This window comes from Arvicanthis niloticus, chromosome 1, assembly GCF_011762505.2.
Source record: "Arvicanthis niloticus isolate mArvNil1 chromosome 1, mArvNil1.pat.X, whole genome shotgun sequence".
NCBI classification, from domain to species: domain Eukaryota; kingdom Metazoa; phylum Chordata; class Mammalia; order Rodentia; family Muridae; genus Arvicanthis; species Arvicanthis niloticus.
Window position 1 is genome coordinate 81,072,318 of NC_047658.1, and position 24,085 is coordinate 81,096,402.

At 41.4% G+C, this 24,085-nt stretch overlaps 1 protein-coding gene across 1 annotated transcript; it reads right to left on the bottom strand.

Moving 5' to 3' along the window:
• Positions 1 to 16,739: 16,739 nt before the first annotated feature.
• Positions 16,740 to 19,513, bottom strand: Pth (parathyroid hormone). The gene is made up of 4 exons (XM_034489402.1): positions 19,439 to 19,513; positions 18,177 to 18,189; positions 17,110 to 17,200; positions 16,740 to 17,001 (listed from the first exon to the last, which is right to left on the bottom strand). The coding sequence occupies exons 1-4, from the start codon at positions 19,511 to 19,513 to the stop codon at positions 16,740 to 16,742; spliced, it is 441 nt and encodes a 146-aa protein (XP_034345293.1).
• Between the last annotated feature and the right edge of the window lie 4,572 nt (positions 19,514 to 24,085).

Below are 24,085 nucleotides of genomic sequence, written 5' to 3' on the forward strand. Positions count from 1 at the left end.
CTCAGCTGGGATTGCTGTACCATAACTTCCCTGTGAACGCTTTGCAGCGCTGTCAGCCTAGACCGGTCTCAGGCCACCTCCACAACCTTGAGCACACTCTCACTGCACGCTTCCTGTCACCGTTAGGCAAAAACGGACAGCGTCTCCGGGCCAGTAAAAGCAGTGCCTGGGAGAGCATTTATGTCAGCAGAGCGAACGCCCGGGTCGCCTCCCTCCGCGGGGTCGGCGAGCTGGTACAGGCAGCACAGGGCGTTGGCAGGCGGTGGTCCCGAGGTCGCCGCTCCCTGCGGCTGCCGCTTGGTTTGAAAGGCTCTGCTTGATTTGAAACGCTCTGCTTGGTTTGAAAGGCTCTGCTTGGTTTGAAACGCTCTGCTGTTGGCGGGAACCGGTGCACCGGCTGACACACCTGCGGTGGCGCCACCTCTGGGACGTGGAGAATCACCTGAATGGGATGCGTTCCTGGCGGGCAAAAGCTCGCCAAAGTAGCGTTCTGGTCGTTCAGTGTCACCGAAGCCACCGTGTGCCTGGTGTGAGGCTCTAAAAGATATGAAAAAAGGAGAAAGACGCCTCCCTGGCGCTCAAAACCCTTCCCTCCGGGAATTCAGACCCACAGAGGAACAGATAATCCTCTTTGTGCTTGCTACAGAACATGCCCCCCATAGTGAGTGAGCTGTAGGAGCTGATCTGAGACAATCTTGTTGAGAACCCCTCAGTGAGTTGCTCACACCTCTGGTTTGAGGATTCCAGAGGGTGGCAGAAGCTGAAAGATCAAGTTCCGGGTGTGTCTGGGCTAAAGTAAGATCTCATCTCAAACAAGCAACCCTCCACTAGGGAGGCATTTGAGTCCAATTTTAAAGATCAGTAGAAGTTCCCCCACTTAGGGAAGAGTGGGAAGGGCATAAACAAAACCCAATTCTGATTTCAGTATTTTGGTGTGAAAACTGATTTGTGAAAAGAACTTTGTTTAAAATCTAGTCACTGTAAGAAAAAATTCCTTGGGTCCCGTATGTGATACCACGTGTTTTTCAAACCAATATTTATGCTAAGGAAATTAGCATTTGAAGTGGAAAACTGGTAGTAGGCATAGTTTTCTCTTGAAATCACTTAAATATCATAGACCAAAGGAAGACAAAGATTATTGTTATATAGCATAACACGTTTTTATATCCAACATCCTACATTCTTGGAAATTGCCTGAAATCTTCAAAACTATGTAAGAAGTGCAAGCTAATGAAGCTTGTCATATGAATAATGTTCAAAGAAACCTCAAGAAAACCCTCAACAATAGCAAAGTCCCCACCAACCTTGATAAAATTTTCTTGAATTTATCTTGAAAGGGTTTAAAACTTTTAAAAACTTCTAACAGGTGGAGCAGAACCAAGAGTGCAGGTCAGCTTGGTCGTGAGCTCTGTGTTTCAAGAACTTGGCTGACCACCAGATAGATGGTTGAGTACGAATAGACTCTTGGGAATAGCCTATACAAAATGTTCCCCATGACTATTCCTTAGACCCTGTCACAAACTGAATAATGAGCTGGGACTTTCCATAGGTACTCTCCAATAACTCCCCTTCATTCCCCCTGGTTGTGGTCCCCCCCGCCCCCGGGTTGTGGGATTTTTTTTTTTTATCCTTGTGGTTTTTGCCTTTAAATTTTCTCTGCCTCCAAAGCCTGGGGTCAGACCCCACTGCCCTTGCATGGGTTTCAGGTCTTGACGTCAGCATGCTGATCGAAATTTACCTCTTGCTGATTGCATTGAGTTTGGTGTCTTGTGAGTTATTGGGTGGCCGTGAATTCCTGAGGCTTGGGTGAAGTCCTCCCTTCGTGGGGGGTCTTACAATCTCGAATGAAGTAACTGTGGCATAAGTTAGGGGTACAGATCAGTCAAACAGGATTCATTCATTCCCTTATGTCTAAATTGAAGCTGTCATTTTTCTAATGAAAGGTTTTGACCAGGTGACGGTGCATGACTATAATTCCAGCACTCAAGAGGCAGAGGCAGGCAGATGTTGGCATTTTCCAGTAATCCTCCACTGTATTTTTGGGGATGGTGTCTCTCACTGAATTTGGAGCTCTTAAATTCTGCTAGGCTGGCTAGCCAGCCAACTCCAGGGATCCTCTTGTGTCTGTTCCACCAGCACTGTTTAGCTGAGAACTGGGAACTGAACTCAGTTCCTACTGCTTGCATGGCAAGCACTCCACCAGTTGTGCAATCTCACAGCCCAAGTCACCTAAATTAATTGATTTTACTTGGTATCATGGTTTTTTTTTTTGTTGTTGTTGTTTGGTTGGTTGGTTATTTGGTTGGTTTTTGAGGCAGTCTCAAACACTTTTAGCCTAGGCTGTCCTGAAATGCACTATATAGCTCAGGCTAGCTTCCAATTTGAAGTAGTCATTCTGCCTCATCCTCCTGAATGCTGGGATTATAGGCATGACCAACCTAAATCTGCCCAAAATCAAGGTTTTTTTCATCACATTGCAATCTCAAATCACACCACACAACAAAATATGAGCTACACAACAGAAAAAAAAACACCAGAACAAAGAAGTGTCCACAGTGCTGTAGTTTATTAGAAAGAAAGAAAGAACCAGGAATATGTTTGGTTGAGGCGGAATATGAGGTGGAATGGGGTGCCTCTGTGGGCCCTTCCCTCTGAGGTACCAACCATAGTATGGTATGCACAGATATAGTATGGAATAGAGTTTATTTAGGCATGGGGAGGGGACTTGAGGAAGTACAGGCAGAGAAAGAAGAGAGAGAGAGAGGCCAGTGGGGAACTCATGGAGAGAAAGAGGAGGGGGAGAGAGAAGGAAATAGCAGAGAGTAAGAAGGTAAGAGAGTGAGGAGGGGGCAAACAGCCCCTTTTATAGTGAGTTGGCATACCTGTGGGGCAGAGCCTAGAAGGAATGCTAACACACAGAACTCAGGATTTTTACTGAAGGCAACCAGGCAGAAGGCTGATCCAAATGCAGAAGAGAATCATTATAGTGGATAAAATAGTAATAAAGGAGCCCAATCCCAGACCTGTTCTGCGGCGAGGCTGCCAAAGCACCATTGGTTCAAGGCCCCACAGCTGGCTTAGGGCACAATGGATCCAGATGAATGGAAGTTCAACTGGATTTAGACCAACAGAGAGATAAACTATGATGGAGACAGCCTGCATTTTGTTTATACTTGTCAATTCATATAACCCAGGGATTGCAAATTTCCTTGGTCTGGTGTGTTTGGTAAACTCACAAACCTGGTTTCTCTGATAATGATTCTTATATACCTAGGTGTCTATGTGTCCCTGGTTTAGTTTAGTAAGTTCAAAGGTGGTGGGTTACTTTATTTTATTTTAAAGATGTGTGTATGTGTATGGTTGTTTTGCATGCATGGCTATTGCCCACAAATATCAGAAGGCATCAGATTCCCTGGAATTAGATGGTTGTGAGCTACCCCGTGGGTGCTAGGAATTGAACCCATGTCCTCTGTAAGAGCAACAAGTGTTCTTAACAACAGAGCCATCTTTCCAGCCCACAAACATAATTTTTTATTTGCATTAATTTATCAATGTAGTGCTTGTTTATTTGCACAAACAAAATGCAAAGCCTTTCTGCCTCAAAATTGAGTAAACTGCTGCTTTATAAAACTATAGGACCAAGGATGGGGGTTAGAGGTGATGGAGTCACATGACAAATCTTAGGCAATCTGACTCTGGAGAGTGTCACTCAGCATTAGGGTAAAGATTTGAATTTATTGCCCAGCACATAAGCTTATATACAATGTTTGAACCAATCTCAAGCCCCTAAATCCTTGACACACTATCACCATGCTCTAATGAAAGCCCTGCCTGACAAGATTACTCAGGAGGAGTGGGAGGGATACTGTCACCTGTTAGGACATCTGTGAAGATGGGGAAACAGCCACCACCCTGGCCTGGTTTCTTCATGCTGTCTCATTGGTGTTCCAGGAGCCATCTTAGATCTAATGCCATGTATGGCAGATCAAGACTCTCTGAGCAGTCGCATGAGCCTGTGGAGCCTTGCTTTCCATCCCACTTTTTCCTTCACAAGGCTGACTTCCACTTCCCCCACACTGTAGGGCAAGGCACACCTGAAAACCCAAATCCCATTAATATGGAGTAACTTAGGCTAAATCCTGCCTTTCCTATACAGTTGCCTTTCTTTGCCTGCTAAGCCCAAACCGTTTCAAAGCAGAAAATAAAGCTACCTGTTTACTTGTGTGGCAAATTAATGATAAACCATAGACTTAGAGTCTATTTTATTGTTTTTAAGTTGGTTTTGAGACAGGGTCTTACATATCCCAGGCTGGCCTTGAGCTCTGTATATCTAAGGATAACGTTGAACCTCTGATTGCCCTACCTTCATCCCACAAGCTTTGCCAACACACTCAGCTTTATGAATTTCTAAAGATCCAACCCAAGGCTTCATGCATTCTGAAACTAAGGCTCATACTCAGCCTACTATTTAGATTTTAAAACCTGGGATTTGGGGCTAGAGGTGTAATTTAGTGACTCTTTGTTCACTCTCTAGCATTATTTTAAAAAATTAAATTTAAAAAAAAAAAAAAACTAAAAGCCCGAGACTTCTTTATGTTACTAATTTTGTGCACTTGACACCTAATGGCAGAGCAGAAAAATGCAACAAATACAGAAGGAATTCTAACCATATTCAGCAAATGTTGTGTTTTTATTGTTCAGAACCCTTTGTAAGAATGCTAAGAGACACTGACACTAATACACACTGATAAAAATGAAGTGTATAAACGAAGGACAAACAAGTTGGATTATATGAACAAGTAATGGCTCTGGAGAGGTCAGAGCTGTGAGAGATGGCTTCTAGGGCTAAGGGTTAGGTCAGTGGAAATGTGTTTGTGGAACATATACAGAATCTCAAAACAGAATGGTGAGGAGGACAAGAAAAGAAGGGAAACTTACTAGATCACTGAAGAAAATTATGTGCTCTCCCTAGCAACCATTTAGTAATTTCCCATATCCCCTCCATCCTCTGTAATAGAACGTGACAGACCACATTGCATACATGCAAACATAGCTGCTGTGAGCTCAACTCCCAAGATCTGTATGCCCATCCCCCTTTTAACTCCAGCCTCACAGGCCAGATCTTTCTTGTCCAGTGGAGAGGAACCTCTGTCCAGGAAAGAAAGATGGGTCTGATAAAAGGATTTGTTTTCTGGGACAGAGAGAAAGACGTGTGATGGTGAATCTTGACTGTCAACTAAAAAAAGACTTATCTCTAGGTTGGCCTGAGAGGACATTTCCTGAGAAGATTAACTGAAGAGAGAAGACCTGCCCACTTGGGCAGTTCCTTCCTACAGCAGGCTGGATATAAAGGCTGTCTGAGAGGAAAGCAGTACTGTGCTACTATTTACTTCTTGTTGGTGTACCTTTAGTGTACTTCTCCTGTTACTGCTGCCATCCTTAATTGACATAGGAAATTTTCAACCCTCTAACATGGATGAGAGGCCTGCAGCTCTCCAAGGATCCTATACAGCATCAGCATCATGTTGGTATTGCTGAGACATCCAGCCTGCTGTACTGAGCAGCTAACCAGTTTTGCGGTCTTCCCAGTATGCTGACAGCCATTTCTAGACTTCTTTAATGCTAAAGGGTTGTAGAACTTTCCCACAGGCTCCTGCCAAGTTAAAGAGAACCCAGCTTCAAAGCATGCCACTAAAGGCCTAGCTTTCAGAATTTTGGAGGGAGCCTCACCAAGTTCCCTGTAAAAGAGACAAAAGCAGGTTCAGTTACAGTAGCAGCCCCAGTATCAATTGCCTAGTGCTTATCTTACCAATGTAATAAATTTCTTTTCTTAGTATTATCAGCAGTTCAGAGAGTTGTAAAATATCGTTCATTCTCCTGTAGTAATTGTCTCTGAGGCTTACTGCCTGTCTGCTAACCTAGGCCTAGTCTTGGAAGCTTCTAGCCTCCATACAATCTTAACTAGGTCTAGATGTTGTAGATGTATCTACAGTTGTGTTGTAATCTACCTGTTGGGGCTGGACAACAATATAGTCACTTGTTCTCTGCAGTTTGGTTGTGGTTTTCTGTAATGATCTCCATCTGTTGGAAAGAAATGTTTCTTTGATGAGGGTTGAGATCTATATCTCACTCTGTAGACCAGACTGGCCTTGAAACCACAGAGATCTGCCTGGTTTTGCCTCCTAATTGCTTAGACTAAAGGTGTGTCCCACTAAGACCAGCTAGAAAAGAATTTTTTTTTTCCAAAAAGGAATGTCCGGAAAGAAAAGAGCACAAGATAAAAAATACTTTAGCAATGAAAAGAAAACATGATTAAAATTAAAGACAAAGAAAAAATAGTTCTTTACAAGTTAAAACAGTCACCCAAAGAGCACAGGCTATTGCCGTTGTTCTTGGTTGCTAAGTGGGGCTTGATGGTAAGACCCTATTGCTGAAGACCCCAATAGTTTGCTCATAGAACACAGAAAAATCAAATTGATACAGATCTGGAAGCATCATCCTTGCTGGCTAGCTTTCACAGTGCTGGAATGTGTTTTGCAGGTTCCTAGGAGAGAAAAAAATTAACAGTCTTACTCAGTCATGATTTTTACAAGCCCCAATAATCTGTGGCCTGACAAGACATGCCCATTGGCTCAATAGTGACATGTATGTTATAGGGTAACCAACAGCTTCCTAATTGGATTTAAGTCCCACTCCACATGAGGGAACTCTTGAGTAGTAAATCTAGCCAAGAATGAACCTGTGGTTGGAGAGGGCATAGGCCCTACTCCCACTATTTTATTAAAGGGACACAATGTCAAACTGCCCTCTAAACATTTGTTCCCATAATGCAGCTCTCACTAATCCAAGAAACTCCTCAATGCAATGGCGGTTATATAGAGAATCACAACAAGCCAGACTGCAGAGAATAATTGACTGTGGCATGCTTGGCCCTGAACATGACATTTGTATCTCATCTTCTCACTTCAAAAGGTCAGAGAACCTTGCAGAAGAGGGAGAAGAAAGGTTGGAAAAGCCAGAGGCATGGGAAGATTGTTGCAAAATGTCTTCTAAACATGACTATTCCAATCATGAATTCATAGAACCTGTGGTTGCCAGCATAGAAAATGGTACAAGATTAAGCAAGATTAAGCCAGTCAGTGCTCCAGAGTAAAGAGGGAGGAGACTCATGAGATGCCACCTCAATCCTAGTTGAGGCGCTGTTAGCATTTGATACTTCTGGTAAAGTTGAGTTCATTTTTTTTTTCCCCCCAGTGGCATAGCCCACGGTAGTTTACCCATCCTCCAGTAGATGGCACCCTCTATCCATGTGCATACCAGCAGCACTAATTAAACTTGGTGGAATAAAAGAGGAAGAGGTAGTCATGACATTGGAAAAAAAGGTGGGTGGGGTGTCCCAGAGTAGTTAGAGGGATGAAGGGGGGATGAGTATGATCTAAATTCATGTATGAAATTACAAAAAAAATTAAATGTTTTGTAAAATATAGCAAAAAGTCAAAGGATGAGAAAAAGAAACTAATTTAAAAATAATGAGTTGGAGAAGGCTCTCTGTTAGTCTCTTGGAATCTGCCAGGTGGAGTCCCCCGTGTTTCCTACCATTCGGCCTGTTGCTGGATACCAGCAGAGTGCTGGGCTGGCCTCATGATTGCTTTGATACTACATTCATTTTAGAAACTTCCTTTTTTTGTGTGTGCACCTGAAGCAAATGCTGACCACACTGAGCTTTGCAACCTGTGGAAGAAGATTTTACTTGCATCAGAGAATTCTCGATGTGTGTATGTAGGGGTGTCTATGTGTAAGCCAATTGGTATCTCCTACATGTCTCAGAGGGCAGGTGAAGTAGAAATCTGAGCTCTCCACTACAGGAGAGAACACAGAGAGAAGCCAGCACTCAAGTTTAGCAGTTTCAGATTATGCCCAGCCGTCAAACACCCTGTGGGAGGGTAGAGGCTGCAGAAATCAAGTGACTCCGTGTACTTAGATTCAAACCAATGAGCAGTTTGCTGACCACAGACTGAGGCTTATAATTCTCTATTGTTATCCTCACATTACCAAGTTTGTTCCTTGGTTCAAAGAGTAGAAACATTGAGCCTTCACAGCCTGCTTCACTTCCCTGCTGTCTGAATTTCTCAGTGTGCTCTCATCTGGCCATGTTCTTGTCCATGACTTTCTCGTGGCCTCTCCCACCCTAACACTGGTAGGATGACTCTGGGAGTCCCCCTCTTTCTCTTTCTTTAAAAGAAGGTCTGTGACTTGTTTTTCTTCACAGTCAGAAATTCACACACAGGCAGCTTCTAATCTACCACCTTACTCTGAAAATCCAAATGTCTTGCTTCATAAGCTTCCTGAGATCAAGATAATGGGCCATGCCTGAGGTGTAGCTCAGTGCTTAGAGAGCACAGTTAGCATATGTGTGGCCCCAAGACACAGCAGTTGGGAAACATAAGTGAAAAAGGTGGCTTCCAGGTGTCTTCCAGAATTTGTCCTTCAAGGGTCCATCCAAGCTGCCTCAGTACAAGGAGGGATTCAAAGAAGAAAGGCTGAAACTGAGTTCCCATAATTTTAGCTTCCCTCCTGGGGATGGGGAGTTGGGAACTAAGAGGCAGACAAGGTAACTGAGCTGGTGGAGAGCATCTTTCAGTATGTGGGCCCCATTCTAACCTGAGATTTATTCTTACAGCAACTCATTATCCAAAAAAAAAAAAAAATCACATTTATGTTATATTGGATAGTAACTAAAAAGACAAGCAAAAAGAGGACTACAGACCAATTTCCCTTATGAAAATTGATGCAAAAATACTCAATAAAATTCTTACAAACTGAATCCAAGAACACATAAAAACGATCATCCACCGTGATCAAGTAGGCTTTACCCCAGGGATGCAGGGATGGTTCAATATATGGAAATCCATCAACGTAATCCACTATATAAACAAACTCAAAGGAAAAAAATGATCATCTCATGTTTTGTGAAAAAAGCCTTTGACAAAATACAACACCCATTCATGTTAACAGTATTGGAGAGATCAGGAATTCAAGGTTCATACCTAAATATAATAAAAGCAATGTACAGCAAACCAATAGCCAACATCAAACTAAATGGGGAGAAATGCAAAACAATCCCATTAAAATTAGGGACTAGACAAGGCTGCCCACTCTCCCTACCTATTCAATATAGTACTCAAAGTTCTAGCCAGAGCTAAAACAAAAAGAGATCAAGGGGATACAAATTGGGAAGGAGGAAGACAAGTTATCACTGTCTGAAAATGGTATGATAGTATACATAAGTCACCTCAAAAATTCTACCAGAGAGCTCCTACAGCCAATAAACAACTTCAGCAAAGTGGCTGGATATAAAATTAACTCAAACAAATCAGTAGCCTTCCTCTATTTAAAGGATAAAAGGAATGAGAAAGAAATTAGGGAAACAACACCCTTCACAACAGTCACAAATAATATAAAATATCTTGGTGTGACTCTAACCAAGCAAGTGAAAGATCTGGATGACAAGAACTTCAAGTATCTGAAGAAAGAAATTTAAGAAGACATCAGAAGATGGAAAGATCTCCCATGCTCATGAATTGGCAGGATTAATGTAGTAAAAATGGCCATCTTGCCAAAAGCAATCTATAGATTTAACGCAATCTCCATCAAAATTTCAACTCAGTTCTTCACAGAGCCATTCTCAAATTCATTTTGAATAACAAAAAACCCAGGAGAGCGAGAACTATTCTCAACAATAAAAGAACTTCTGGGGGAATCACCATCCCTGACTTTAAGCTGTACTACAGAGTAATAGTGATAAAAACTGCATGGTATTGGTATGGAAACAGGCAAGTAGATCAATGAAAAAGAATTGAAGACCCAGAAATGAACCCACACACCTATGGTCACTTGATCTTTGACAAAGGAGCTAAAACCATTCAGTGGAAAAAAGACAGCATTTTCAACAAATGGTGGTAGTTCAACTGGTGGTCAGCATGTAGAAGAATTCAAATTGATTCATATCTATCTCCTTACACAAAGCTCAAGTCCAAGTGGATCAAGGACCTCCACATAAAACCAGATACACTGAAATTAATAGAAGAAAAAATGGGGAAAAGTCTCAAACACATGGGCACAGGGGAAAAGTTCCTGAACAGAACACCAATGGCTTATGCTTTAAGATCAAGAATTGACAAATGGGACCTCATAAAATTGCACAACTTCTGTAAAGGAAGGGACACTGTCAATAGGACAAATCATCAATCCACAGTTTGGGAAAAGATATTTACCAACAGTTCATCCAATAGAGGGCTAATATCCAAAATATACAAAGAACTCAAGAAGGCAGACTCCAGAGAGGCAAATAACCCTATTTAAAAAATGGAGTGCAGAGCTAAATAGAGCATTCTCAACTGAGGAAACTTGAATGATTGAGAAACACTTAAAGAAATGTTCAACATCCTTTGTTATCAGGGAAATGAAATTCAAAATAACCCTGAGATTCCGAAACCTCACACCAGTCAGAATGGCTAAGATCAAAAACTCAGGTGACAGCAGATGTTGGCAAGAATGTGGAGAAAGATGAACACTCTTCCATTGTTGGTGGGATTGCAAACTGGTATGACCACTCTGGAAATCAGTCTGGGGGTTCCTCAGAAAATTGGACATAGTATTTACTACCTGAGGACCCAGCTATACCACTCCTGGGTATATACCCAAAAGATGCTCCAACATATAACAAGGACACATGCTCTACTATGTTCATAGCAGCCTTATTTATAAATAGCCAGAAGCTAGAAACAACCCAGATGTCCCTCAACAGAAGAATGGATACAAAAAATGTGGTACATATACACAATGAAATACTACTCGGCGATTAAAAACAACTACTTCATTAATTCTCAGGCAAATGGATGGAACTAGAAAATATCATCTTGAGTAAGGTAACCCAGTCATAAAAGAACACACATGGTATGTACTCAATAAGTGGATACTAACCCAAAAGCTCACAATGCCTATGATACAACCTACAGACCATATGGAGAGTAGAAAGAAGATCAGGAGTTGATGCTTCAGTCCTGCATTGAGGAGGGAACAGGATGATTGTGGGAGATGGAAGGAGATGGGGACAAGGGAGGGGGGAAGGAAGAGGAGGAAATAAGGGTGGAAGTATCAGAATCTGGAGGAGATGTGAGAGAGGTACAGAGGGTCAGGAAATCAAATAAAAATAGGTAGCGGGGGAGGGAGGGATGAGAAACTGGGGATAGTCACTGTAGGGTCCCAGACACCAGAGAAACATGAGGCTCCCAGGACCCAATGGGAATGACTTTAGCTGTAATGTGCAGAGAAGGGAAAGACAGAACCTGTGGAGACCACCTCCAGTAGATAGGCACAGCCCCTGGTTGAGGGATGGAGCCACCCACCCATCTCAAAGGTTTTTTTTTAACCCAGAAATGTTCCTGTCCAAAGAAAGAACAGGGACAAAAAATGGAACAGAGACTGAAGGAAGAATCAACCAGGGAAGGGCCCCACCTAGGGACACATCATAACTGCAGACACCAAACCCAACACTGTTGCTGTGGTCAAGAGGCGCTGTGGAAAGGAAGCAAATGTGGCAGTTCCTGGGGAGGTCAGGCCAGTAACTGACCAAAGCAGAAGCAGATGCTTGGAACCAACCATCAGGCTGAATTTATGGAACCTGGTGGGGGAGCTGGCAGAAGAACTGGAGGAGCAGAGGGGGATTACAACCCCATTGGATGAACAACATAGGCTGGCCTAACCACCCAGTTCTCCCAGAGACTAGACCACCAACCAAGGTGTGTACCTAAAGGGATCTTTCGCTCCAGATATATATGTATCAGAGGATAGCTTTGCCCGACAGCAATGGGACAGAAGGCCGTTGGTCCTGAGGAGGTTTCATGCCCCAGAGTAGGGAGATGCTAGAGCAGTGGGGCGGGAGAGTGTGGGTGGGTAGGGAAGCATGCTCATACAGACAAAGGGGAGGGGGTGGGCAGATGTGGGATAGAGGGTGGTTGAGGAGTAACTGAGAAGTGGGATATCATGGGATGGGGGGGTTGATTGAGGGGGTAACCAGGAAGTGAGATATCATTTGAGATGTAAACAAATGGAATGATTAATAATAATAAAAGAAAAAGACAAAAGAAAAGAAAAAAGAAAGAAAAAGAAAAAAAAAAAAAAGAAAATGAATTCAAGAAATTCAACAGGCAAATGAATGGAACTAGGGGGAAATTCATCCTGAGGTAACCCAAACCCAGAAAGACAAATATGGTATATATTTGCTTATATCTGATGCTAGCTATTAAGTTTTTGATATGCAAGCTATAATCCGTACAACTACAGAAATTAGGGATAAAGTAAGGAAATGGGGAAGAGGGGTTGTATCTCCTTAGGAAGGGAAAATAATTTTATTACAGATGGATGAGGAAAAAAACAGGAAATAAAGGATCAAATGGGAAGGATTTTTCTCCAATTTCAAAATTTGTTTATGGTCAGAATGTGAACTGTTCCTAATGAACATTTCCCACAGTCAAAATTTCTGACTCAGAATTGTTCCAGTCTAAAAGAACTGCAGGAACAAAAATAGAGATTGAAGGAAAGGCAGTCCAATGACTGGCCCAACTTGGAATCCATCTCACTGGGGATGGGGTTTGGGGGGGGTGGGCACCAAGGCCTGGCACTATTACTGATGCCATGGTGTGCTTACAGACAGGAGCATGGCTGTCCTCCGAGAGGCCTTACCAGCAGCTGGCTGAGACAGACTCAGATACTTAACACCCAACCATCAGACTGAAGCCAGGGACCCCTAAGGTTGAGTTAGGGGAAGGACTGAAAAAGCTGAAAGGGAGAGCGATCCCATAGGAAGACCAGCAGACTCAACTAACTCAGACCCCAGGGAGCTCCTAGAGACTGAGCAACCAACCAGGAGCATACATAGGCCAGTCCAAAGCCCCTGGCACATACATAACAGAGCTCTGCCTGGTCTAGACACAGTGGGAGAAGATGAGCCTAATCCTCAGAGACTTGAGGCCCCAGGGGAAGGGAGAGGCCTAATGGGGGAGCACCCTCTTGGAGGCAAGGGGGAGGAGGAATGGGAGGAGGAACTGTGGGAGGAGGGACTGATGGGAGGCAATGGCTGGAATGTAAATGAATAAAATAACTTAATAATAATTTTAAAAAAATTAAAGCAAAGGATAAACAAACAAAAAGACTATGGTAAAAAAAAAATCAAATAAGATGCCAAGTGGCAATCCTAAAATACTGACAGCATGCTATTACATAACCTCAAGGGTGGAATGTGGATGCTCATTTTATATTTTTCTTAAGAAAAAAAAACAATGTAGGGCTGGAAAGATAGTTTAGCAGTTAAGAGCACTTGCTGTCCTTGCAGAGGACCTGAGTTCTGACCCCAGCACCCACAGCAGGCAGCTCACCACTGCTTATAACTCTAACTCCAGCCTTACACACCCTTGTACACAAAATATTTTAAATAAGCCATAAATTTTATACAAGATTGTAATATATAATAAACTTCACTATTTATAAAAAAAAAAGCTATTGTATCCCCTTCTCCCCCCCCACTTTCCTTTTCTTCCTCCCTCCCCCCTCTGTGTGTGTGTGTGTGTGTGTGTGTGTGTGTGTGTGTGTGTGTTTTGAGACAGAATTTTTCTGTGTAGCCTTGGCTGTCATGAAACTTGCTTTGTAGACCAGGCTGACCTCACAGAGATCTACCTGTCTCTGCCTCTCTGCCTCTCTTTCTGTGCCTCTCTGCCTCTCTCTGCCTCTCTGCCTCTCTCTGCCTCTCTCTGCCTCTCTCTGCCTCTCTCTGCCTCTCTCTGCCTCTCTCTGCCTCTCTCTGCCTCTCTCTGCCTCTCTCTGCCTCTCTCTGCCTCTCTCTCTCTGCCTCTCTCTCTCTGCCTCTCTCTCTCTGCCTCTCTCTCTCTGCCTCTCTCTCTCTGCCTCTCTCTCTCTGCCTCTCTCTCTCTGCCTCTCTCTCTCTGCCTCTCTCTCTCTGCCTCTCTCTCTCTGCCTCTCTCTCTCTGCCTCTCTCTCTCTGCCTCTCTCTCTCTGCCTCTCTCTCTCTGCCTCTCTCTCTCTGCCTCTCTCTCTCTGCCTCTCTCTCTCTGCCTCTCTCTCTCTGCCTCTCTCTCTCTGCCTCTCTCTCTCTGCCTCTCTCTCTCTGCCTCTCTCTCTCTGCCTCTCTCTCTCTGCCTCTCTCTCTCTGCCTCTCTCTCTCTGCCTCTCTCTCTCTGCCTCTCTCTCTCTGCCTCTCTCTCTCTGCCTCTCTCTCTCTGCCTCTCTCTCTCTGCCTCTCTCTCTCTGCCTCTCTCTGCCTCTCTCTGCCTCTCTCTGCCTCTCTCTGCCTCTCTCTGCCTCTCTCTGCCTCTCTCTGCCTCTCTCTGCCTCTCTGCCTCTCTCTGCCTCTCTGCCTCTCTGCCTCTCTGCCTCTCTGCCTCTCTGCCTCTCTGCCTCTCTGCCTCTCTGCCTCTCTGCCTCTCTGCCTCTCTGCCTCTCTGCCTCTCTGCCTCTCTGCCTCTGCTGGGAATAAAGGTGTGCACTGCCAACACCTGCCTAGCCACTATTTTCTCTTATTCGCCCCCCTCCTCAGATCTCTTCTTGCCCTCTCACAGTCTGTTTCTCCTCTAATGTCCTACAAACACACATTTCTACATCCTGCATGTGAGATGCAGTCTACTTTATTTTCCTTAACACAGTCTCCAGTTCTATCTACTTTCCTGCAAAAGTCATGATTTCATTCTTTGCTGGCTTAAAATTAAAATATAAAATTTATATTATTTTCAAGGATTCTGTAATAAGATGGATATAAGCCCTGTGGTTTGGTACACCACCTGTAATCATAGCATTCAGGAGGCAGAGTCAGGCAGATCTGAGTTCAAGGCCAGCCTGGGCTACAGAGTGAGTTCCTAGTACAGCCAGGGCTACAAAGAAAACCTGTCTTAAAAGAAACAAAATAAATAAATAAAATAAAGTTATAAATCTAAAAGACTAATTTGTGTTATGGACATTTGATTGTAGTCAGACAAATAAATTTATAAAATTAACATCCTGGAAGTGAAGATTATATGTGTTTATAAGGAAAGTAATTTTTAAAGTCCAGCGCTTTATATTTCCAAAGATCCTTTTGCAGACCAGTTCTGAAAGAGAATATGATAGTATGTTAAGACCCTTATTATCTGGAGAAATTATTAGCACACTGCTTTTAAGGTCAAGCATAGATTAAGAAAAAACAGTAGCATCCCTCATAATTTAAAGATTAAAAAAAAATACAGGTGCTGGATAAAACTATATGAAAGAAAGATGTGCAATAAGACAAGGTAATAAGATAAGGTAATTGTGCCATTATTTTGATGATCAGCAGTATAAGAAGCTTTATCAAAAGATAAACAATTTTAACTAATAAACGAGCCCAATAAGTAGGTAATGTGACCAAAGAGGAACTGACAAAAGAGTTCTCCTGCAGAGCCTGAACAATAAGTTCATAATATCTAATTTATGGCAATAAGTGGCTGGAAGTGAAAACCTGTAGGTGTTTGAAGGACCTACAGTTTAGAAGCACAATACTGACCACAAACTGCTACTTAAATTAATTTAAACAAAATTTAAATCAGTTTTCACAGCTATATTAGGCATGTTCTAGATGAACATGAAAGTGACTAGCATTACAGGAATCAGAGAGTATGGAATATTTCCATTATTGCATAATATCTTGTTGTGTATCTCTGTTGTAAATACCATAGGGTCTGTATTTTGCACCCCTGTAGTATATGTGGTTTTCATACTTAGAGCTCCTCAAAGTTATTATAAATTAATGCCAAAATTTGGGGGTTCCATGAAGACAAGAACCATGTCTGTGCAAAACAAGATAATTGAATACATTATCTGTGATGGACCCTAAATAAGGACTTGCAAATAATAGATAAATACTATATTTCTATTCTTTGCAGTGTGGAATTCAGAGTATAGATACACTCTGTGAGTTTATGTAATGGCAAATGCTTTGCAGTCAAGTCTCAGACCACTTTCTGCCCCGTTTCCTGAGTATTTCATTGGGCTTCCTAAAAAGAAGGGGAGAGTAATAGCCAGATAATGTGAATCTGAGGATCTAGTACTCTGGAATTAAAAGCAGACAGTGTTCAAAATATCAACTGAGGTAAATGAATTAAAGAAATTTGTTCTTGTGTTGTTTTATATATTCATGTCAATAAAGCATTTGGTTATGCATCGTGACAAAAGACATGGGATTTATTTTGGATTTTTTTGTTATCTTAAATTACTTATAAGTGTGTGGGTATGTACACAAGTGCAAGTACTGGCAGGGCCAAGGGCATTGGATCATCCTGGAATTGGACTTACAGGTGGTTGTGAGCCACATGATGTGGGTCCTGGGAACCCATCATTTGAGGCAGCAGTATATACTCTCAACTTCTGAGCTAGCCCTCCAACACTGAGACAGAGTATTAACAAGCAAGAAACACTGTTTATTTGATTCATGATCATTAAAACTTTATTTATAGTTAAGGAGAGAAGTGGAAAGGTGTAATACTTTTTAAAGAACATATTGAAGTGGAATCGTTGAAAGAGACCTTAAATGAGCAAAATCAAAAATATTCCAAATTTTCATTACAGTAGAAGTATTAGCACTTGGTGATCATCATAGAGCTTGGAAGGGTAGCAGCATATGTCATTGCCCTGCACTGTCTTGACTAAGTCAGTACTTACTGAGATTTCGCCTTAACTAATACATCCACATCAGCTTTGTCCCCCTCACCAAGACTTTTTGGATTGTCATCAACAAGGACATTTTCCTCCTTCTTGATGGGCCTCTGGTAACTGCCTTCTCTGGCAGCCATTTGGACTCCAAGACTAACAAAATTGTGTACGTCTTGCAGCTTCTTCCTCAGCCACTGCATCCTCTCCACGGAGGCCAGGTGTTTGCCCAGGTTGTGCATAAGCTGTATCTCACTGACAGCTCTCTTCCTAGAAAGAACAGATAGAGAAGACCAGTCCATTAGCTCCCCGTGTCCACAACACTAGCACCTACTACAAAGCCACACTTCCCTGTGCACGATGGGCTGCAGCACTTACTTAACAGGTTTCCCGTCTGTCTGGGTAAGAAGACAAACCGCCAGCACGATGATCATTACTTTAGCCATGGTGTTCCCAGACATCATCTTTACTAAAAGGAGAAACAACATTGAGATATTTTAAGATACTGTCAGTGTTCTAAAGTAGGTAAATACAGTCCCAGTAGTTGTTATGCATAACCACTGAAACAGTCATTAGCTGAGGTCACATAATTAATTGAGAATCTTTAAATAACAAATACATTAGTAAGTAATATAACGTGTACACATAACTTAGAGAAATTGGATGCATGAGTAGCTTTCTGAGATTTCTTGTACAAATTTTAACATTTGATATTTAAAACACGCTGACTGAAGAGCGGTTTTGATGATTTTCTCTCCTATCTATGTTGGCTATATCTACATGCTTATAATAGCCTTGAGATTCACTAACCTCCTAGTTAGGTAAACAATAACTATTCAGTGAGCAAACACTGTTTTCATGACTAAGCTTGCTTTCAGATGCTAGCATAATAGCCACAAATGCCAAATTTGTAGGATTTTACTTTTATTTTTGAGATAAGACTTTGCTGTGTAGACCAGGCTGGCTTTGAGCTTGTGATCCTCTGCCTCGGTTTCTGGCACACTGGGAGTTCAGGCATTCACCACCATGTCTAACCATAGGGTTATCATCCATACCTTTACTGAATTAATAATGCAACACCTCTTCCAACAACAACAAAGTCTTAGGCTAGGAAGATGGCTCAGTCAGTGCTTGATGTACAAACATGGACCTGACTTCAGATCCCTCACACCCCTGAAAAATGTTGGGCACAGCAGCAGTGCATCTGTAATCCTAGTCTTGGGAAGGTTTCAAAAAACAAAAATAGGTGGAGAATGATAGAGGAAGGTATCCAACATTGACCTCTGGCCTTCACATGCACACATATTTACATATTTATTACACATATTTAAAAATCAAAGCCAGGCAGTGGTGGTGCGTGCCTTTCGCCCCAGGTCCTGAGAGGTGGGGACAGGTAGATCTCTTGTGAGTTCAAGACAAGCTTGCTCCAGGATAGCCAAGGCTACACAGAGAAATCCTGTCTCGAAAAACAAAACAACAACAACAAAATCAAATTAATTTCTTATTATATGTTCTTAGAGCTTTGACCCTTTAATAAAATGAGTGTCTGCATCTTACAGCTTCAACTTCACAGTTATAGTTTAATATAACTTCTAGTTCTTTCTTCTTGCTCATAAATCAATATGCATACTTTGGCTTAATCCACAGCTCCATGGTTGCAGACTTTATTATTATAGTAGTATTTTAAAAAATATTTACTATTCTCCTTTCTAAGTGACACACACAATAGGAATTATGTTTCTGTTCTAAAAGGAAATTGTATCCTTAGTTAATAAGAGCCCTTACAGCCTGCACCATTTCTCTTCATTGAGAGCTATGGGTAGAGTAACAAAGGAAAGTCTGCTAGGCTGTGTCAGTCATGGGCGCTGTACCTGGCCGACAGGAGCATCGGTGTCTAATCCTAGCTCAGCTCCAGTGACCTGGTGACATCTCTACCTTATTTCCTTGTTCTTTTGCAGAAGATGGACTTCTTATTTAGGAGAGCTATGAGAAGAGCTTAAATAATCATCAAGCATTCTTAAAATGCATACATTATTTTAGAAAACACTGTTTTTTATGTAAAAGGAATGAATACTCAACAGTGAAAGGAAAAAATTTTGCAACCTTAGTATGCAGGCTAAACTCCTGAGAAGCCATAAAATATAAAATGTAGATAAGGATACCGTACAAGAAAGTAGATATATATTCCACATGATACATAATTCTTAACTTTTTACATCAGAATTATTGTCCCACTGCCAGCCTGGTTTTTATTCCAAATTTCTGATAAGGAGATCAATAAAACCTATCATGCCAATGTTCATTGAGTTTCTGTACTTTTAGGTGGTTTTAAAAATAAGGTATCCCAAGAAGCTTTAGCCATCAAAATAGATGCTTCATGACTTTCTTACCATATATTTATTTTATTGCTACATTTTTCTATTTAACAAAATTCAACTTCCTTTAACATTTTCAATTTTAAAGATTGCCATGATATTGGTAGAAAATGGTATGTTTTAAAAACTAGCACAATTTCCTAAGTCTCACAGAATTTAAAAAGGGCAATTGAGAGATTCCTTACCATACAATGACTCTCAGAGAGGATCCTTCAGCAGTGCACCAACTGATGCTGTATTAAGCTGGAGTAAACCAGACAACTGATGGACTGGACTGCAGTTCTTCAAGCCTGAGTTTCATAGGCTGGCCTTTTGCTCACCAAGAGGAGTATTTTATTGTTAAGGATGATGTCACTCCTGGTTCTCTGGCTCTCAATCACAGGATCAGAACAGTCACATACCCTCATTGGGCGGCATCCGCCCCTCTAAAGTTTCAGATAACTAGATAGTAGGTGAAAATGAGCAAGGTGCTGGTAAAGAGAGCACAAAAGAAGCTGCAGCAAATACTAAGTATCCACCTAGAAAAATGCTGACATAATCAATGATATTGAGTTTATATTTTAAAAAAAAATCTTTGAGAAAAAGTCTCACTATGTAACTCTGGCTGGCCTGGAACTCAGTATGTAGACCAGGCTGGCCTAAAACTCAAGAGCTCCACCTGCCTCTGGTTCATGAATGCTGGGGTTAAAGACATTTGCCACCAGGCCTTCCCACTTACAAAGTTTTGATTCCAAGTATTTATGATAAAGATATCCTAGTATTTAAAATTAAAGCCTGAAGTATACTTGCTATTTGTCATAGCCACATTATAGTGTTATACTGTGTTCTTAAGAAGTAATGTAGCATGCTTTTTTTTTTACAAGCCATTTCCAACCACTTCATATCACCTTTGATCTGCTTTCATATATATATACATATATATATATATATATATATACATATATATATACATATATATATGTATATATATATATATATACATATATATATATATATACATATATATATGTATATATATATATGTATATATATATATACATATATATATATATATATATTTCATGTGTATAAGGCCAGGGAGATGAGCAGATGGCTCAACCAACAAAGTGTAACTGTGAGGACCTGAGTTCAGTTCCTAGAACCCATCTACAAGCCAAACATGGTGGGGAGAACTTGTAAAACCAGAACTTGGGGGAAGGAAGTGGATACGGACAAGTCTCCAGGGCTGGCTAGACCATTTAACCAAACAACAATCATCAGGTTCAGCGAGGCACCATATTCAAAAACAAGGAAAAGAGCAAAACTAGAGGAAGATACCCAACCTTGGCCTCTGACCACACACACACACACACACACACACACACACACACGAAAACAATGGACATAAGAAAATATTCAGAGTGCTTTGATACATGATTCTGACAGTATCCAAACAGAAACTATTTTTAAATTCATTAAACTTGAGTTTTCCAGGTACAGTAATAGCATTTAATAAACACTAATCGTATTTCTTAATTTGCACACATTATCCTGATAAGAATTACAATAATTCTTTGGAGGATGTGTTATCTCTATCTTTACACAAGCATATTATGCTTATGAATGTGGAAATTATGAAATTAAATGACTTTCTGATCTCCCCAGTCCTCTTTAATTCTTACCACCTCAGTTTTCTCTCAAAATGTAGACCTTTCCACCTTATGCCTCTTTACTGAGTTTGCCTCATGCTTTACGAACTCTCTTCCTGGGGATTCAGGCCTGAGTCTCGTGCTCTGCAACGACTGAGATCCTGCTCCAAAACCTAACAGGCACGCGATACTTCTACTTGCCTCATATCAAATGTTGCTCTTTGGCTGACTAGAACCCTTTGATGTCCTTGACATAGCAAGGGCTTATTCAGGCAGCTTGTCTCTCAGCCTGAGAGCCATTCTTGGAATTATATGAGTTATCTTAGCTCTGGTCACACCAGGCTACATCCATCCTTTGGCTGCTACCCATTGCCGAGGGCCAGCTGCACTCAGTATGAGTTTGAACAGTACGGAATAATGGACGGGAGGTATGTTAACATACGTGAGTGCTGTTCTGGAAAACTGTCTACAAATCCTTGGCATATGTTTCAGTCTTCACTTCTGAAATATTAGAGACAAATTGGAATGTATTCTGAGGGCACAAATTAGTTTGGTGGAAAAGTTGAACAATGTGAAAAGTAGTTGAGTAAAACTGAAAAAGCCCTGAGATAACTATATAGCTGTATATTGTTCTTTATAGAATTATATAAGGAAGGAATCTAAGCCCTGGTATTTAAGAAGCAAAGACTGGGTGGATCTCTGAGTTTGTGGCTAGCCTGATCTAGAGTGACTTCCAAGACAGCCAGGGCTACACAGAGAAACCCTGTCTTCAGGAGTAGGAGAGAAAAAGAAGCAAAGACTGAAATTTAAAAGAAATTAGGAACCACATATGATAGCTCATGCATTTAATTTCAGCACTCGGGAGACAGTGGCAGGCGGATCTCTGTGAGTTTGAGGCCAGTCTGGTCTACAAAGAGAGTTCTAGGACAGCCAGAGCTGTTAGAGAAACCCTTCTTGAACCCCTATCCCAAAGATAGATAGATAGATAGATAGATAGATAGATAGATAGATAGATAGATAGATAGACAGACAGACAGATAGATAGATAGATAGATTAGAATTAAGAAAGACAGACAGACTCAGTTAATGGCTAATGATTTGGGCTCCGTATGGAGATCATAATCATCAGAACAGGGATCTTCTTGAGTAATGTGGTTCTCAGCGGTGGAAGTTTCCAGTGAAAGCTAGCTGAGAATTTATCAGGCATTGTATAGAGATTCATACTAAGTACAGGACTGTGTTCGATGACCACGAAGTCCCTTTCAACTATAAAATCCTTCTGTTTTTCTTTTTGTTTTGTTATGCCGGAGATCATACCAAGATCACTGTGGTGCTAGGCAAGTAGCTCCACTGCAGCCTCCACCCTCTTTCAAAATGACCCTTCTGGGGCCACCATGCATGAGAGTCCGAGATTTACCCTCCCCGAATTCTGCAAACAAACAAAAACTCCTTTGACACAAAGTGCACATGCTTATTTTTCTGTTATTCTCTGGTAACAAAAAGGAGAACTTAAAAGGCACATTCTTAAGGAAACACTTGTCACTAAAGCCACGCTTAGTTAACATTCTGATTTTAAGATTTTTCTCCAGTTCTTTGGGTAAATTTGTGGTAATTGACGTATGCTCTTAATCTTTCTGCTATCTAACTTATTCATAGAAAGAAAGTTATACTAAAAGCAACAATATTATTAAGCTATTTTTACAGAAACATAAGGCAGTTTTGACAGTGACTCTCACTCCTTTCAAAATGTGTTGAATATATACTCCCTTCTAGGGGCTATGCTAATCAAAAGATGATTAAGGCAGTAGCCCTGACTTCAAATTCACCATATAGATGTGACATGTGTTCCCTTAGAGATAAGAAGAAGGCTTATAAAAGCTCTAAGAAGGAGGTGACTAACTTCTGGAGGCTGTTTTACATAGCAGTATCTTCAAGGCTGATGATGTATTTTCCCATCAGACAGAGTGAGAAAGGACAGAAGGCCATGTTCAGAGGCACGGAAGCCATGGAGATGAAGACTGAACAGACAGTAGTAGATGGGAAAGGAAACGGACGGTGGCTCTACAAAGGTTTGCTGGGTGCTGCCTGTGCTGAGTTTTGTCACCCAGTGCTCTCTACACTGCAAACTTGTGAGCACCGCAATCTTTTTTGTCCTTCAGATGATTTTCAAAGAATAACTTGACCTTCTTACAAATAAGAGAGATGGCTGCCAAGATTCAACACATAGTTTATCTAACTCATCAGGCTGGGGGATCTCAGGCAGAAGGGAGAAGGACATCACTGAGGGATTCGAAGGCTAAGGGCTATGTGGGTACAGGAAGCTAATGACATGGTAGCAGAGAAAAGCTGAGCATACTGGTTTTTGCTTTAAAAAAATATTTTCTGAAGTCAGGTTTACCTGGCCTAGTGTAGTCCCTACATTTAGGAAAAAAATATAAAGGACTGTGTGTTGTTTTCTTTCACCTTCAGGGATATCCAGGTTGAGAATTGTTGTTTTTTCCTTCTGTTCACTCACTAGGAATTACTGTGGCTATGAGACTTAGCACAAGCAGAGCTTCCAGGACCGGAAAAACAGAGCTGCAACTTCACTAACACCTTGCTATGTGAGTAGATTGTATCACATCTAACTTTTTGAAGATAGGATTGGTTGGCATAAAAGAACTGCTACATACAAAGACCTGCATATACTTAATATGGGCAGTCTGATGATTTTAGACATGTACATACAAGCATGGTTACTGCCACAGTCTTCCTAGTGTTCCCTTTGCCCCACAATTGCCCCACTATCTCAATTTCACTTGAAAATTGCTATGTAGCCCAGTTTGGCCTCAAACTCACAGAAATACATAGATGACATGCATCAGCACTGTAAACTTTTATTGATGGTTATTGTCAGTAGGTCTCACTAACAAGTAGCATTTACTAAACCATAGATCTTTTTTTACATTCATGAAACATATAAATCCTGGTATTCACTACACTCAGAGAGCCATTTCAAGATAAAATACACAGGCATCCTCATGGATAAAAGCCCTCTTGTGGCTTTCACCCATTCTGTTGGTGAACATTCAGTCCTTCCCAGGTCTTTAGCCTTCTACATGCACACTTGTGTGGACCAAAAGAGTGCTAAGATGCTACCCTGCATGCACTGAAGTTTCTCTAGCAGCAGGGTCTGAGTGGCATGGTGAGAAACTGGAATGCCAGAGATGAGATGCTCCTGTTACAGCAAGGACCGTCTTTGTCTTTTCACATTTTAAATTGGGATTCACTTGGCAAAGTCTTTATTGGAAGAATGAGACTTAGTTGTACAGATACTTCTCACAGCAACCTCTGTGACTAGAGAAAGAATGG